This window comes from Oratosquilla oratoria, chromosome 3 (assembly GCF_046742065.1).
Source record: "Oratosquilla oratoria isolate Oo_2021 chromosome 3, ASM4674206v1, whole genome shotgun sequence".
NCBI classification, from domain to species: domain Eukaryota; kingdom Metazoa; phylum Arthropoda; class Malacostraca; order Stomatopoda; family Squillidae; genus Oratosquilla; species Oratosquilla oratoria.
The window spans coordinates 65,191,432-65,206,300 of record NC_134779.1 but is presented as its reverse complement, the minus strand read 5'-3'; the positions used below and the strand labels follow the sequence as shown (position 1 = coordinate 65,206,300).

General features: G+C 39.9%; 1 protein-coding gene across 1 annotated transcript in view; it reads left to right on the top strand.

Moving 5' to 3' along the window:
* The window catches only part of LOC143023440 (V-type proton ATPase 16 kDa proteolipid subunit c), a 16,447-nt gene extending 2,180 nt beyond the window's left edge, over positions 1-14,267 (top strand). Inside the window, exons 2-4 of the mRNA XM_076181964.1 lie at positions 6,018-6,210; positions 7,341-7,494; positions 13,001-14,267. Coding sequence (XP_076038079.1) covers positions 6,018-6,210; positions 7,341-7,494; positions 13,001-13,063 — 410 coding nt within the window. The 3' untranslated portion in view covers positions 13,064-14,267. The remainder of the gene's footprint in view (positions 1-6,017; positions 6,211-7,340; positions 7,495-13,000) is intronic.
* The last annotated feature ends 602 nt before the right edge of the window (positions 14,268-14,869 follow it).

The window sequence follows — 14,869 nt, the reverse complement described above, 5'->3', positions numbered from 1 at the left end:
CTCAAGTGCCTAGATATTGGTCATAATTCAGACCTGTAGTCCTAATGATTCTGCCTTGTGCAGGGACTGAAGCTGCAAACAGAATGTCCATCATCTCTGCAAGAAATACAGCATTATTGACAAAAGCAAGATCAGTGGCCATGAAGTTGCCAAGGGATGCTTCTTAATATCAATGGACAACTGTAGTACTATGCCCATTGCAGACAAAACACTTTCCTTGTTCCTGAATTACCAGGAGAGAAACAGGACTCAAAGTTGATGCTTCACAGCCTTGCCCTAAGGTGTTAGACCATTCATCAGGTCAATATTCCTTGGATGACTGATCCACATAAGATGAGCACCCTATGAGAAAGATTCAATCACCTTGATCAAGTTTGGCTGCAAGCAGCCTCTGTAGAATTTCCATAGTTACTCCTCAGACATTCATAGTGCTAGGATCTGATCTGTTGACTGACCAGGTGTGAATTATGACTGCGCAGGACATGGAGGAAGAGGGCTGCCATCATAGCTTAAATATTTCAATTTTTCAAATAGCATTGGCTTCCCTCGCTGCAGATGGCATATTTTTTATCCTTTACAAATGTTAAACTAACCCAGGATGTACTGTTATGTAAATGTTATTGGTATGATCTTGCCTATCTCTGGATTCTCAGTAGGTGGTTGATGGGCTTGGTCCAGTAAGTGATTTAGATGTAAAGTTTTGTGTGTTTGAGAGACAGTAATGTTCATTGATCTTGGGTCATGTATTGGTCTTTTTATTGGCAACTATTACACATCCAGATGAATTACCAGAGTTTGCATATGGCCCAATTCATGGATACTATTGAGACACATAAACATGCACATACATGCATACATACATTAAAGAATGTAGTATAATGGAATTTGGAAAAAGTAAAAAAAATATATATATATATCGGGACAGTATAAAATTGGTGAAAAGGAAGTAAAGTTGGTTCCAAAAAGGACCTAGGAGTAATCATCACCAAAGACATGTCCCTAGACAAGCAGAAACAAAATAGATGGAGAAACCTACATTTTACTAAGATCAATAAAGGTGACTTTTAATTACTTGGATGAGGTAATGGTAAAGGAAATACTAGTCACACTGATAAGACCAAGATTGGAGTATGCTGTGACACTATGAACACCCAGTACAAAAAAGAATACAAGGAAAATAGAAGGAATGCAAAGAGATGGCAAAGATGGACCCAACACTTTAAAAATTGACATACGAGCAAAGATTGTCTAAACTGTAACTACCAACCCAGGAACAAAGAAGAGAAAGAGGCAGTCTATTGGCCATTTATGGAATCATGAAAGGCATGGTAGTCCTTGACAGAGAAGACTTGTTAAAGTGGGATAGAAGAAAAACAAGGTGACATGAAAAACTCTAGATAGTTGTAGAAGAGATCTGAAAAAATAAGTTCCACACAGAGTGGTGGATGTCTGGAACAAATTGGACAAAACATTATTGTGCAAACACCATACAAGAGGAACAAGCTAGATGTTGCAAGATGCAAAGACTGGTCACCATGAACATAGCTCCCCTTCCCATATAATACAACTAGGTAAGCACACCCACACACACATTAGAGAATTCCTTGCTCAACAGAGGAGGGTGCAATCTTGCAGTGCTGTGATTTTCAACTGTAGTTGAGGACCAGACTCAAAATTGCTTGTTAGTAGGCAAACTGTATCACTACATCAGTTAGCCTGTAGCTGGTATGTGTACTTGTACAATGGCTGTACTACCCATGTAAAGCAGGTAGTTGCAGCAAAGCATACTTTTGCCATAATTCTTTATGGGGGAAAAGGGGAATCATAAGTCACTTGCTCTGCCCCAGTTACTTTTATAACATGGAGGGCATCACTGCTGTGATTTGTACTTTACACATAGTATTGATATTTTGTCAGATTGTAAAGGACATGTTTAAGGGGTAACAAAACAGGGATGGTAGTTAATATATATATTAGTATTCTTTCATAAAAGAATGCCATGCGACTAGTCTGTAGGTGTGTCCCTTAATTGCCAAAATATTGCCTGCATAAAGTGTGCAATCAGTGCCCATACAAGGCCCAGCAGACATGTACATACTTGTACACATACCAAAAGGCCTTACCTCCTCCCCTTATAATGGAGGGTGACAGTTGAACTATGCCCACCCTCCTTTTTTCCAACTTCATCTCCACCAGCTTAGCATATCCTGGATAAAAGGTCATCCCCTTTCCCTTGCCATACATGAATCAAAGGTAGTACAGCAAGACATCTAGAGGTGGCTTAACACTGTCCTCACACCCATGAAAGACGTTTGAAACAGGTTGGATCACTTTTGGCCATATAATTTCCTTGTATGGTGTTGAGGGAATATGGAATTGTAGTTGTGTGGTGGAAAGGTTTAGGGTTGCAAAAAGGTAATAGTAGTTGTGACTGCATTCCCTTTTGAGTTGGGGTTAGTCTACATTCATTAAAGAATACTATATGGGTGGTCCATAGAGGTGTTGCTGAGGGCCCCATGAACTTCATGCACTTAATACCACATGGCTAGGGAATGGGTAAGTGTAAGTCTTGTCAGGGAAGGTTTTTTTCATTAATGCACATTTTCCATTACACACATTTGGACAAGATGTTTGTGAAAGGAATTTCACTTTGTTAATAAAGGATTTTTACACATTATCATGTTCTTCCATAACTTCATTGTAAAGCATGTGGAATATTTGTGGGTGGGGCAAGTTAAAGAAAAAATATCCTTGTTGGAAAACCATGACCCCCAATCTTCTAGTGCTTAGGCCTTGTAATGTTTCAGATGAAAAAAAAATGCTGGCCTATTGTCTGGGTTCAAGTGTGGCTGTTTTCCTGCCATGATAGGAAAACTTTGAGTTGTCTAATGTTGGTCCTGCCATGCCTTAAAGTGTAGATGAGGATCAACTTAGTTAATAGTTAAATGTGATCAGTGATTCATATGAACATAATTTATTAAGAGTTGAGTGAGCGCTTGTGGTCATGAATTACAGTTGTTAATCTGTGAGTTAAAATGTGTCCTCAATTTTGGAAATGTATCATTCATATGCTTTTGTATTGATGAATATAGTTAACAAGAAGGGGGGTGCTCCAAATGTTTATTTTATTTTATTTTTCATATATCAGTATTGTTTTCCTTCCTTCCTGGAACTACAAGTTTATTCCTCCATATTTAGGTGGCGAATGAGTGTAATTGTAAAAATCGGGATGCATTAAACATGTTTTATTAGGTTTTGGTCCATTTCATAATGCCTAAAGTAGACATAAGATTGGAGAAGTTATTAGATCTGTCTTCTTTTGAGAAATGTTCATATCCTGAAATCTGTTAAAGAGATGTACTGTGCACATTTGCTTTGTTTTGCCATTATCAAAGCACTACATTTGAGATCTGACCTTTCACATATTTAGAAATGACTCTTAATGGGGTGGGGGGGGGTGATTTAGCAAAACGGGAGTATCAAGAAGAAAGAAAAGTGCGTGATCGGGATGAGGTGATGCAACCAAGTGTGTGTTCAGGGTAATCACTGCATGGAATTCCCCCCGGGCTAAAGCTCTTGTACCTGTTATACTTAAGAAGGGGTTTGAAGCTGGGCTTGGGATAGGCTGTAGGTTTGCCACCTGAATATATTTTTATTCCCTAATGGTCCTGTAGGTTTTTTTACATATAGAAGTAATGCAATGTGTGCTCATACCAGATTTGAGTTGCCTAAAGTTATAAGGGCTAATTTCTTGGGAGGTTTTTTGTGGCTAGAAATTTGCAGCCCCACCCTTCTCCTAGGAGATTTTTTTTATTCATTTTTTTAATGGAAATTATATTTTGTAAAACTAATATTAAGAAAGCAGGTTGAGAAAAAAATTGAGTCAAATGTAAATTGGTATGAAAATTTAGAATGAAGTTTGTTTCTTAGGTGTTTTGTATATGAACTATCATTGTGGTGCTTTATTTCATGGATGTAATTTGTAGAGAAGTTTTTGAATGATTGTGAGCCAAAGTAGCTATAGGATAAAAGAGTTGATAGCAGATTTTTTTTTTTTTTTTTCCTCTCTCTCTCTCTCTCTCTCTCTCCAGAAATAGTAAAGGGGAGGTTTAGGAAGGTAATAGAAAGGAGTGTTTGAAGTTGGTGTATCAGATTTTATGTACTTTGATTTTAATGGAGACAGTCTCCAATGATAAATGAACATGGATTGACTTTGTCCATAGGGAGCCACTAGAGTCCTTGAAACATTGAATGCATAGCACATGTAATCAATACCTCCATATGGGGGCATATGAGGATTAATGCAGAGGTAGGACGGAGTAATTGTAACTGTGGCAATATTTTGCAAAGATTTGGACTGATGAAGACAGGAAGGGACAACATTTTTGAGATGAGTTTTTTTGCAAGAAGGGTAGAGTGGAGAAGAGGCAGAAAACATAAGTTTGAAGAGAACTGTTCAAAATGGTAAATCAGAATGCTAAGGTGGTTTGGGCACATGGATAGAATGAACAAGGAAAGCCTGGTACAGTGTGGGAAAAGTTGGCTTGAGAGTAAAGTCAAGAATTAAATGGAGAAGGTGAAAGGGGCTTTGGGTACACATGAATTGTTAGGGAGGTTATGTATGTCTGAAGGGATGATATGACCTGAAAAGATGTTCTCTACTTCATAAATTCTTTTTATTGGATGGTGTTACTATTTCAACCAGTGGAGGTAAACAAACTTCAGTTGTTAGACCATGCTGTTGAAGAGTGTTCTGTGGTGCCTTTCACCCAAGCATTGCAATTACAGACAGAATAATGAAAGATGCTGAAATGGGAGGGATAGGTGTACAAGACAAGTGTGCTTTGACAAAGGAACTAATCACCAAGGAAACAGATTTGTGTGAAAGAATGCAAATTTACATTGTCTAAAGCTTCGACATTGGTGTGGCACCTTTCATGAATAGTTGTGGGTATGATAGACATGGAAGAGTACACTGAGCATTGTCTTGTCATTTAGGAAGATTTTTGAAAATGCAACATGGAAATGAGACTTGCTTTAATGGGTTATTGAACCATAGCCATGACATGTTTTCAAAGTACCTGACAATATTATAATTGGTTACAAGTGCCATATGGTGCACTCCCACCTGTGTGAAAGAAAAGTTAAACATGTATTCCCTTGTTCAATCTTATGCTTAGCCTGTGCTCCTATTATATATTATTCATCTTGCTCCTGTTCTCTCTTAGGAGGCCTGTACCTACCAGGAAACTGGCCATGGGCTTCAGTTGTGTCCATAAATCACTTGAAGTTTTCTGGGGAGTGAGTGTGGGTTCAGAGTTTAGGTTAGTGGTTGCATCTGGGACAATTGGATTTTGCCATGCTGATCCTTTGTTGGTAGTGTTTTAATGTGGGGTGATGACCTGAATGTAGGTGTGCGACAGCAATTCTTGCTTGTTTTGAGTTATTTCTGTGAATTTGGCAGTCTATCATAGAGAATTTGTTTTATGGTGTGGATGTATTGTGGGGTCCTAGGGGTAAGCTACTGTAGATGTTAAAGTAGAATATTCTATAAACTACAAGGCTTCTTCATCCATGCAAGGGAGGTAGCCAACCAAAGCATGCACATACCCAGCACCAATTTGTTTCCTTTGCTCCTTGTGGATGAAAAGCTATCCTCTTCCCTTGGCTCACAACATGGGTCAGAAGCAATGCAGCAAGACACAGCATAGATATGTACTTGCTATTCAGTTTAAGAATCCTTAAGAATGGCTAAAATGGAAAATATAAGGGTCATTATCTCAGTAAAGGGGGTTGACAATTGTTTCCTAAGGTGATCCCCACAGCTTGATATGACTGCTGTTGGCTAGGTTATTTATACAGTGGGATAATTTCCAAAGGGGGGCAGCAGGCGTTGTAGTGTTTATTGAATGAATGCTGAGACTTAACAGAATTCGTATGAAATTTTACTTGTAAGCAATTGTATTATTTATATTAGTGGTTTGCTTTTAACTGATACATTCCTTTTTAATTCACAGCCTTTGGGGCCGCATATGGTACCGCCAAGTCAGGGGTCGGTATTGCAGCTATGTCTGTGATGCGACCTGAGCTGATCATGAAGTGCATCATTCCTGTTGTTATGGCAGGTATCATTGCCATTTATGGTTTGGTCGTGGCAGTACTCATTGCAGGAAAACTCGTCCCTGTCACTGAAGGATACTCTCTCTACTTGTAAGCATTGACTGTGTTTTGTATAAGGTTTGAAAATTTAGCCTATATTTGTTATTCTTTAGGAACAATGATGGTCATGTTCATACAATAGGACTGGAAGACATGTCAGAATAATCTTGCCACCCATCTTCAAAACCTATGAACATCTCCATTTGAAGGTGCAGCCCCAACTGAAACGCTACAGACTGGGGCTGTCATCCCCTTACCTTCGCTGCAAGTAACAACCCCCTAACCTACTCAGCCAGCGAGCCCACTATAGTGATAATAAAAATAATTGTTGCTCTTTTTTTTACTGAATTTGGGGCTTGCCCATTAATCTTTTGAAAAAACATTGAGCTTGCTCGCATAGTATTATAATCAAATCTATGCAGAAATTTTCGTGTCACTGGCTTGTAGTAGTATGAGGGATGATGGAGTTGCTGGATTATTGGCTCTTATGTGAAAATGTGGAAGAAATGAAGTTGATGTTTCTGGCGGGGGCTGGGGACAGTGTCATGCCTGCACCTCCAGCTGGAGGTGAGGGTGTTCACAAGTTTTGATGAGTGGCAAGGAGGTGGCTCCCTGATGTCCATCTTGTAGAATAACCAATTACCAGTACACATCATTTGCCCCAATCCCACACTAATATGTACACAACAAAGATCAAAGCATACACCTGCTCCATACCCATCCAAACTGTTCATCTTCCCTCCTATCTCGGCACCTTGTGGATGGAGTCACTGCATCACCATTTGGGTCAGGTGATGCAGTGCCTCCAGAGTAGAGTAGGGCAAAAAAAAAACTGGTTTACCCTGTTGCTTATCTCCATCTCGTTCCTATGCAAAAAACCATTGTCCCTCCCATCATAGCTCCTCAAGGATTGAGGGTCATCTTTGTCCCTTGCCATGTTGCTTGGGTCAGAGGCAGGCCACCATAGCAGGGCCTGACTGCTAGAAGTGGTTCATATTCACCACTTTGTTACGTGTTGACCCTCTCCCCCCATCCACTTAAGAAATATACATACCAGTTGATCTCTGTCCAGTAGGTGTTCCTTGTGTATCCATTCCGAGAGGAATTTTTCAAAGTTCATTTTTATATATGCCATATATTTGAAACTTTTTTAATTAACATTATCTAAACTTTTTCTTCAGCGGTTTTGTTCATTTGGGTGCTGGTTTGGCGGTCGGGTTGTCAGGATTAGCTGCCGGTTTTGCAATTGGCATTGTTGGTGATGCTGGTGTGCGTGGAACTGCCCAGCAGCCCCGACTCTTCGTGGGAATGATCCTCATCCTTATCTTCGCTGAGGTAAGTGCTTGTTTATATTATTTAAAAGAACAGTTGGTTTTGTACCATTATGGATGATACGTGTGCTCATATTCCAAAGGATTTTTTCCCTCCTTATAAATAAGGTAGCCAGCCAAGGCATGCACTCACCCTTCACCCATCCAACATCCAATTTTCTTTCATCTTAACTCCTTGTGGGTGAAGGGCCATTGCTGTCCCACCTCCCCATCCTCAGCCTGATTCAGAAGCAATGCAGAAAAATATGTCACCTTCACATCAGTGCCTGACAACCAAAACTGGCGCATGCATGCACACACACACAGGTTTCTTACATGGCAACCCTCCTCACTTGTCCATTTACAAGTAATACAGAGAAGATAAAGATAAATTCCTTGAGTTACCAATTTCTCCTGTCACAGCAACTCCACTCACACTTACTTTTTTCCCCTTTCCTGTCCCTGATCAATATATTTTCCTGGTTTACTCAAGGTCCATCCCCATTGTTGAAGGTAGTCTAAGTATATTGGGAAAGGAGTAGAAAGTATGTGAAGGTAGTAGATCAGATGAAGTAAGAATAGTGAGGGAACTGTATGTATGAGAGTAGTAGTGAATGGAGAATGGCAGTGTTCATATTTATATTGTTAATGGGTGGTATTGTTTGTGACAATCCAGGGTCAATTGACTTGCATTACGTATAGCTGTTCTAATGGATATGATTGTCAGTGAATATTTACAAAGGCTAATTAAGGAGATAAATGATTGGTTTTTATAATGTGAATATATAGAATATAACATGAAGCCTTTGGTGAACATAGATGAGATGTGCTGCCCATATAAAGGTAGTGAAAGTGTAGTAGTTGGACAGGCCAGTTAAGTTAGGTCCCTGCAGTGGGGAAAACCAGAGGTGGTTTATAATCTTTTTTGTATATCCCTTTTCCTGTGGGCAAGATAGGTTGGAAAATCAAAGCAACACAATTATAACATACAGAATTAGAACTCGTTTAACATCACTTCACACAACACTAGATGAAGGGTTATGTCCCCCATCAGTGTTTGGGTCAAGAGCAATGCCTTTTAAGGCAGAATAATGGATATTTCATCCCATGTAAGGATAACCTAACCAGTCTTGGTCTTGTGAAACTTTCATTAGTTATACATGCCCAGAGCTGTGTGCATGAGTGTATTAGTAACAAAAGTAACTCAACCCATATAAGGTTAGCCTGATCAATGGTCCAGTCAGTACTCATGCTTTCCCATTGTGCATATCCAGTTGTTTATATATACATGTGATGAAGCATGCCCTTGATCCAACTTGCTGACTATGTCCATACATATATACACACACATATATACATATATATATATATATATATATATATATATATGCAGATAAATCACAAAAACATGTGATTCACAAAATGTGTAATAAAACTACTTCGAAAATAAAATGAAAGGTGACCGAATGTTTTCATCTATTTAAGACGAAAATGTTCGGTCACTTTTCATTTTATTTTCAAAGTGGGTTTTATTACACACACACACACACACATACATACACACACACACACACACACACACACACACACACACACACACACACACACATATATATATATATATATATACATATACATATACATATACATATACATATACATATACATACATATACCAGGGCTTTTTCCCCCTTACAAGGGAGGTAGCCAAAAAGGAAAAGGCATAAAATCATTCCCACCCATTCCATCCCTGAATACACTCCACACCCCTGCACCCTCCCTCTTATCTTAGCACCTCCTGGATGACGGGTCATCCCTGCACCTTGTCCACTGCCCAGGGTCAGAAGAGTAAGGGAGCAGGTTGTCTTGTATGCATATAGAGTTGAAAATGACAGTATTCTCAGTTATTCAACTTATTCATAAGGTTTTCCAAAAGTCTTGTTAATCTTCTTGCATTAGGGGGATGAGCAGATATTAACTCTCCTAATGTAGCCATGTGATATATTTTGACATTTTGTCCTCGGGGACATCATCAGAATTGCATCTGTAACAGTGAATTTACAATAGTATAATATTACCAAAAATAAATTACATGTAATACAATGTAGGGTACTTACAATATAAGATGTATATTCTGGCCATGATTTGACAGTTTATATACTTGTGCTAACCTCCCTAGCTGGTCACATGTTGAGGTTATGGGTGGTGTGGTAATCATCTGGTTGGTGGCTGGGGTTGGTGACCTCACATTAAAGTGCAGTGCAGAGTTAATGGAGCTTATTGTTGATGTCTGATTGGCTTGTATGTTGATTGATGGGGAATTCTCTCTGATTAATAATGCTTCCAATGTATACTATCATCTGAAGTCCCCACTGCTAGCAATTACTTTGGTGTTACTTATTAAATCTTCTTTACTGATGTCTTTATTATGGTATTGTTTTGTTTCATGAGTTTAAATGTGTTTGAGAAATATGGTAGGGGTTACTAGGCTGGATAGAATGACAAACGGGGAAGTGAGGAGAGCAGGGGTGGAAAGGGAGTTGGGAGATGGGGTTGATGAAAGAGTATTGGGATGGTTTGGACACATGGAAAGAAGGGGTGAAGAATATCTAGGACAAATGTAGTGCACCAATTTCATTGTTATACTGAGGACTGTGCACCCTGCAACGGTACACACGTCATACTAGATGTTCTATAAGTAGGTTATCTTTATATATACAGAATGGTGCAATAAAGCAGCATATGAAACATGTATACCGATGGCCTTTTCCCCCCTTATAAAGGAGGTAGCCAAAGTCAGACATAAACCACTTCCACCCACACCATTCACAACCCACTCCCTCTTTTTCTTGGCTCTTGGATGACAGATCATCCCTGCATCTTGTCCACTGCCTTGGGTCAGAAGCAATGTAGCAAGACAGCACATCCACAGTAAGGCTGTTTCCTTTAATCAGCACCCCCTCTCCATCCCTTAATGCAGAAAAAGAGAAGACTGGGAGAAATCCCTTCAAAATATCATTCACACGTATTCCCTCATTCCCATGCATCACAACATTGTCCATACACAATCATTCTCCACTCACCACTATCTTGGCTTCTCCCTTCCTCAACAGACATTCCCCTCTTTCCCAATGCCCCTTTTACCCCATCTTTTCATCTCATCCTTGGTTGCCCCCTCATGTTCACTCCCTTCACCTCTGCCTTCCACACCTTTTACTAATCTTTCTTCATTCATTCTTTCCTTTTGTCCAAACCATCCCAATACTCTTTCAACCCTATCTCCCAACTCCCTTTCCACCCCTGCTCTCCTGCTCACCTCGTTTCTCACCCTATCCAGTGTAGTAACCCCTACCATACTTCTTAGGCATTTCATTTCAAACACATTTAAACTCTTCCTTATGTTCCATGATTCTGCCCCATATAGTGCTGTTGGCACAGTCACTCCATACAATCTCTTCTTGGCATCCATTCCCAACCGTCAATTTCTCGTTACACTTTATAATCCCCCCAAGGCATTTACTTGCTTCTCTCAATTTACATTCTACCTCCACTCATGCCTTTCCTGCCATATTTGCACCCAAATATCTAAAGCTATCCATTTTCTTCCATCTCTCTCCCTTAATACTCGTTCCCAATTTGCTGCCATATTCTCCTTGTACATCTCATCACCATACTTTTCCCCAAATTTATCTTCAACTTCTTTCACACACCTTTCCAAACTCCGTCACTAACTTCCGTAATCCTTCTGATCCTGCTACAAGCACAGTGTAATCAGCAAACAACAAATGGCTTATCTCCAATTTTTCTCCATTTTCTTTAACCATTTCCAATCCCCAGCCTATTAACTTTGTGTTTACCTCTCACACCCCATCCATATATAAATTGAACATTCAATGCTACATAACACATCCCTGGTGAAGTCCCACCTTTACCTCAAACCACTCGCTCTCTCCATTTCTAATTCTAACACAGGCTCTACCACCCTTTAAAAACTCTTGACTGCTCTTTAACAGCTTTCCTCCTATCCCATATATTGGCCTTCTTGACTACCCTGTCATAAGCCTTTTCCAAATTCATACAGGCCCAAAAAATATCCTTATCTTTTCCTAAAGCTTTCTCACACATCTTCCTTACCACAATAATCTGATCCATGCAACCCATACCTGTCCTAAACCCACACTGTTCTTCACCAATTACTCCCTCTGTTTCTCTCCTAATCCTCTCAATCAAAACTGTTAAGACCAAGATTGGAGTTTGCTGCGACACTATGGATACCCAGTATAAAAAATACTACAAGGAAAATAGAAAGAATCCAAAGAGCACCAACAAAGATGGCCTCAACACTTTCAAAATTGACATACGAGCAAAGATTGTCTAAACTGGAACTACCAACCCTGGAACAAAGGAGAGAGGGGCGATCTATTGGCCATTTACAGAATCATGAAAGGTGTGGTAGTCCTCAACAGGGAAGACTTGTTAAAGTGGGATAGAAGAAAAACAAGTGGACATGAAAAACTCAAAAAGGATAGTTATATAAGAGATCTGAAAAAAAAAACTTTCCACATAGTGGTGGATGTCTGGAACAAATTGGACAAAGCAATAGTGTGTGCAAACACCATACACGAATTTATGAACAAACTAGATGTTGCAAGATACAAAGATGGGTCACTATGAGCATAGCTCCCTTTCCCATATAATACAACTAGGTAAATACACACACCCCAAGGGCTTCTTTCCCCTGGTAAAGGAGATAGCTAAGTCAAAGGCATGCACCCACTCCCATCCACCACTCTTGTTTCCCTGTCATCTTAGCTCCTTGTGAATGAAGGGTCAACCTTCTCTCCAGCCCGCTGCCTGGGTCAGAATCCGTGCAGCAAGATTACATTCACAGCAAGGCCACTTCACTTAATCACTCGCCCTCCTCTGTTTCTTCATGTGTACAATATAAATGGAGAAATCCCTTCTGGCTGTGTCAGTATTATCATTTTCACACAACCACTCCACTCCCCTGCCCTCTCCCTTTGTGCTTTATCAGAAGTATCATCTGTACACAGCCATTCTCCACTCACCCCTATCCCCTGTCTTCTCCCTTCCACATTCAACAGACATTCCCCTCTTGCTTAACGCCCCTTTCATCCCATCCATCTATCTCCTCTTTGGGTATATAAATAAACATTAAACTAATACAGCTTAAAAAGAGGGTTGCTGCATTGTATCTGACCCAGGCAATGGGCAGGAGATAGTGGTGACCCTTCATCCACAAGGAGTTAAAGTAAAAAGGAAACAAATAGCAGTGTGGGACATGCCTTGGATGGCAACATCCCTTATGAGGGGGAAGAACCTTTTGATGTATAGATTGTGTATGTATGGACTTGGTTTGTATTTTTATTTTATTTTTTTCCCCATTGTTGGGTATTTTTGTAAGTTAAGGTTGTGAGCATGCCTTGGCTGGCCACCTCCCCTGTAAGAGGGAATAGGCCTTTTAATATGTGTATATTTTGATACTTAAAATGCATTTCTATCCTATCCAGGTTCTGGGTCTGTATGGTCTGATTGTGGCCATCTTCATGTACACCAAGACTACCAACAGCTAAGAAGGGTGGTGATGCAATCAGACTTAACCCCCAACACTCAAATGCCTCCAGACAGAAGTGGCACGAGAAAATTTGAGATATTTTATTGTCAATTAGATATTATATTTAAATCTGTTAAATGAGAGATTTAAGACAGCTGTATGATAACATGTCAAATTATTTATAGTACATTTTATTTTGGGTCATGGGTAATGTTTTCAGTTTATTGTTTATTTTCATTATATTTTTTTCAGTGGCAGCATAATACATGTAGACCATCCTCAGATAGGTTAGACTTTTGTACATTACTCTTATATTCTTTATAGCTATTGTAAATGTTCTCATTTCTTCCACACACATACCCAGTGTGCTCTCTCTTTCTCATAAGATGTTCTTCCCCAACCTTATCTTCTCTCCAGTGCTTTATTTTAGATGAAGGAAACCCAGCTCATTCAGGGTTTCTGCTTTGGTGGAACTGTGCAACAATGAGTGTTGTGGTTACCCAGCGCTAACTTGTTAATGTACAGACCTATAAACTTATTGCCAAAAGGATTAGTGGAAATTGTGAAGTATTGTGATGATTGTATTAGAAGAACAACCATTTACCCTCCTATTGAGTTCAATGTAGAATGAATATAATATTGGTGTCAACACTTACCAGCTTGTGCTCTTTTATGAGCACCTGTCTTTCAATGTACATCCCTACTACACCACTGGTTGAACACAACACCTGCATACCCCACATCCTTTATTGCTGCAGCAGCCTTTGGAGCACAATTTCAACCTAATGTGCGAGACCCGCACTATGGGGTTTGTTATAGAGTAAGTAGCAGGTTGTATAGCCAGACGTACGTCAAACTGGAAGCACCTCAGTACCCCAGGGAATTTGACTAGTCACCTTGATCACACTTGGTTCATTCCTTGAGCATTTGAAAACTGGTAAGTCCAATATATAGTAAACCTGCAATAGTGTAGTGATACCATATTCCAGATTATTTATTATTTTTGTTATGTACCACTTCATAGGTTCTGTACTATATTCCTGGGGTTCTGTAGGTTCTTCTGGTAAAATGGACATTCCATGTAATTTAGCCTGGTTCAGTTTGGCTCCTGATTGTATTATTGTGGATAGCTCTGGTTGTACTGTCTTAACAGGTGTAATCATTGTATAAATGGTGAATACATGTAATGGTATATTGTTAATAAACTAATACTTGAGTTAGAATAGAGCATTTTAGTACTCCTGTGAGTTGGTGGCCAGCTTGGGAGCAAGTAGCTGAAATAGTTGGGTCTCTGGCTGAAAATCTCTTGAGGAAAACTTGTGCACAGGTTACTGTAAGGTGCATGGGACTCAGCCAAATTTGAGGCCATGGGTGGATTTTTGCCTTTTCTGCCTCTGGTGTTTGCAATTTTGGTCAGAGGGGTGTCTATGTTGTCTGGGGGGGTGGGGCTGGAGGAGAGAGTGAGACTGGGGAGACTATTCCAGTCTTCCTCTGTCAGGATGGCTATATGTATTGTTGATGACTTTGGCATGGTTTAGATTACGGAATGAATTCCGAGTTTCAATGCCTTCACACCCTGGCAGATCCCCTGGGGTGCTTTGTTCTGTTAAGAGTAGAACCCTGTGGATGTGGTTACAAGCTCCCTGTATTTGTTGGTAAAGGGGTGCCCCAGGTCCCAGGGCTGATGGTGGGAGGGGTTCTAAGCCCCAGTGATCAGTGTTCACTCACAGTAAAGGAGGCAGCCCCTCCTTAGCAGGAGGTTGATTATCACAGGATAGGACTGCAATCTTCTAAAAGGGGTACACAATTTTAGACTTGCTGCCTC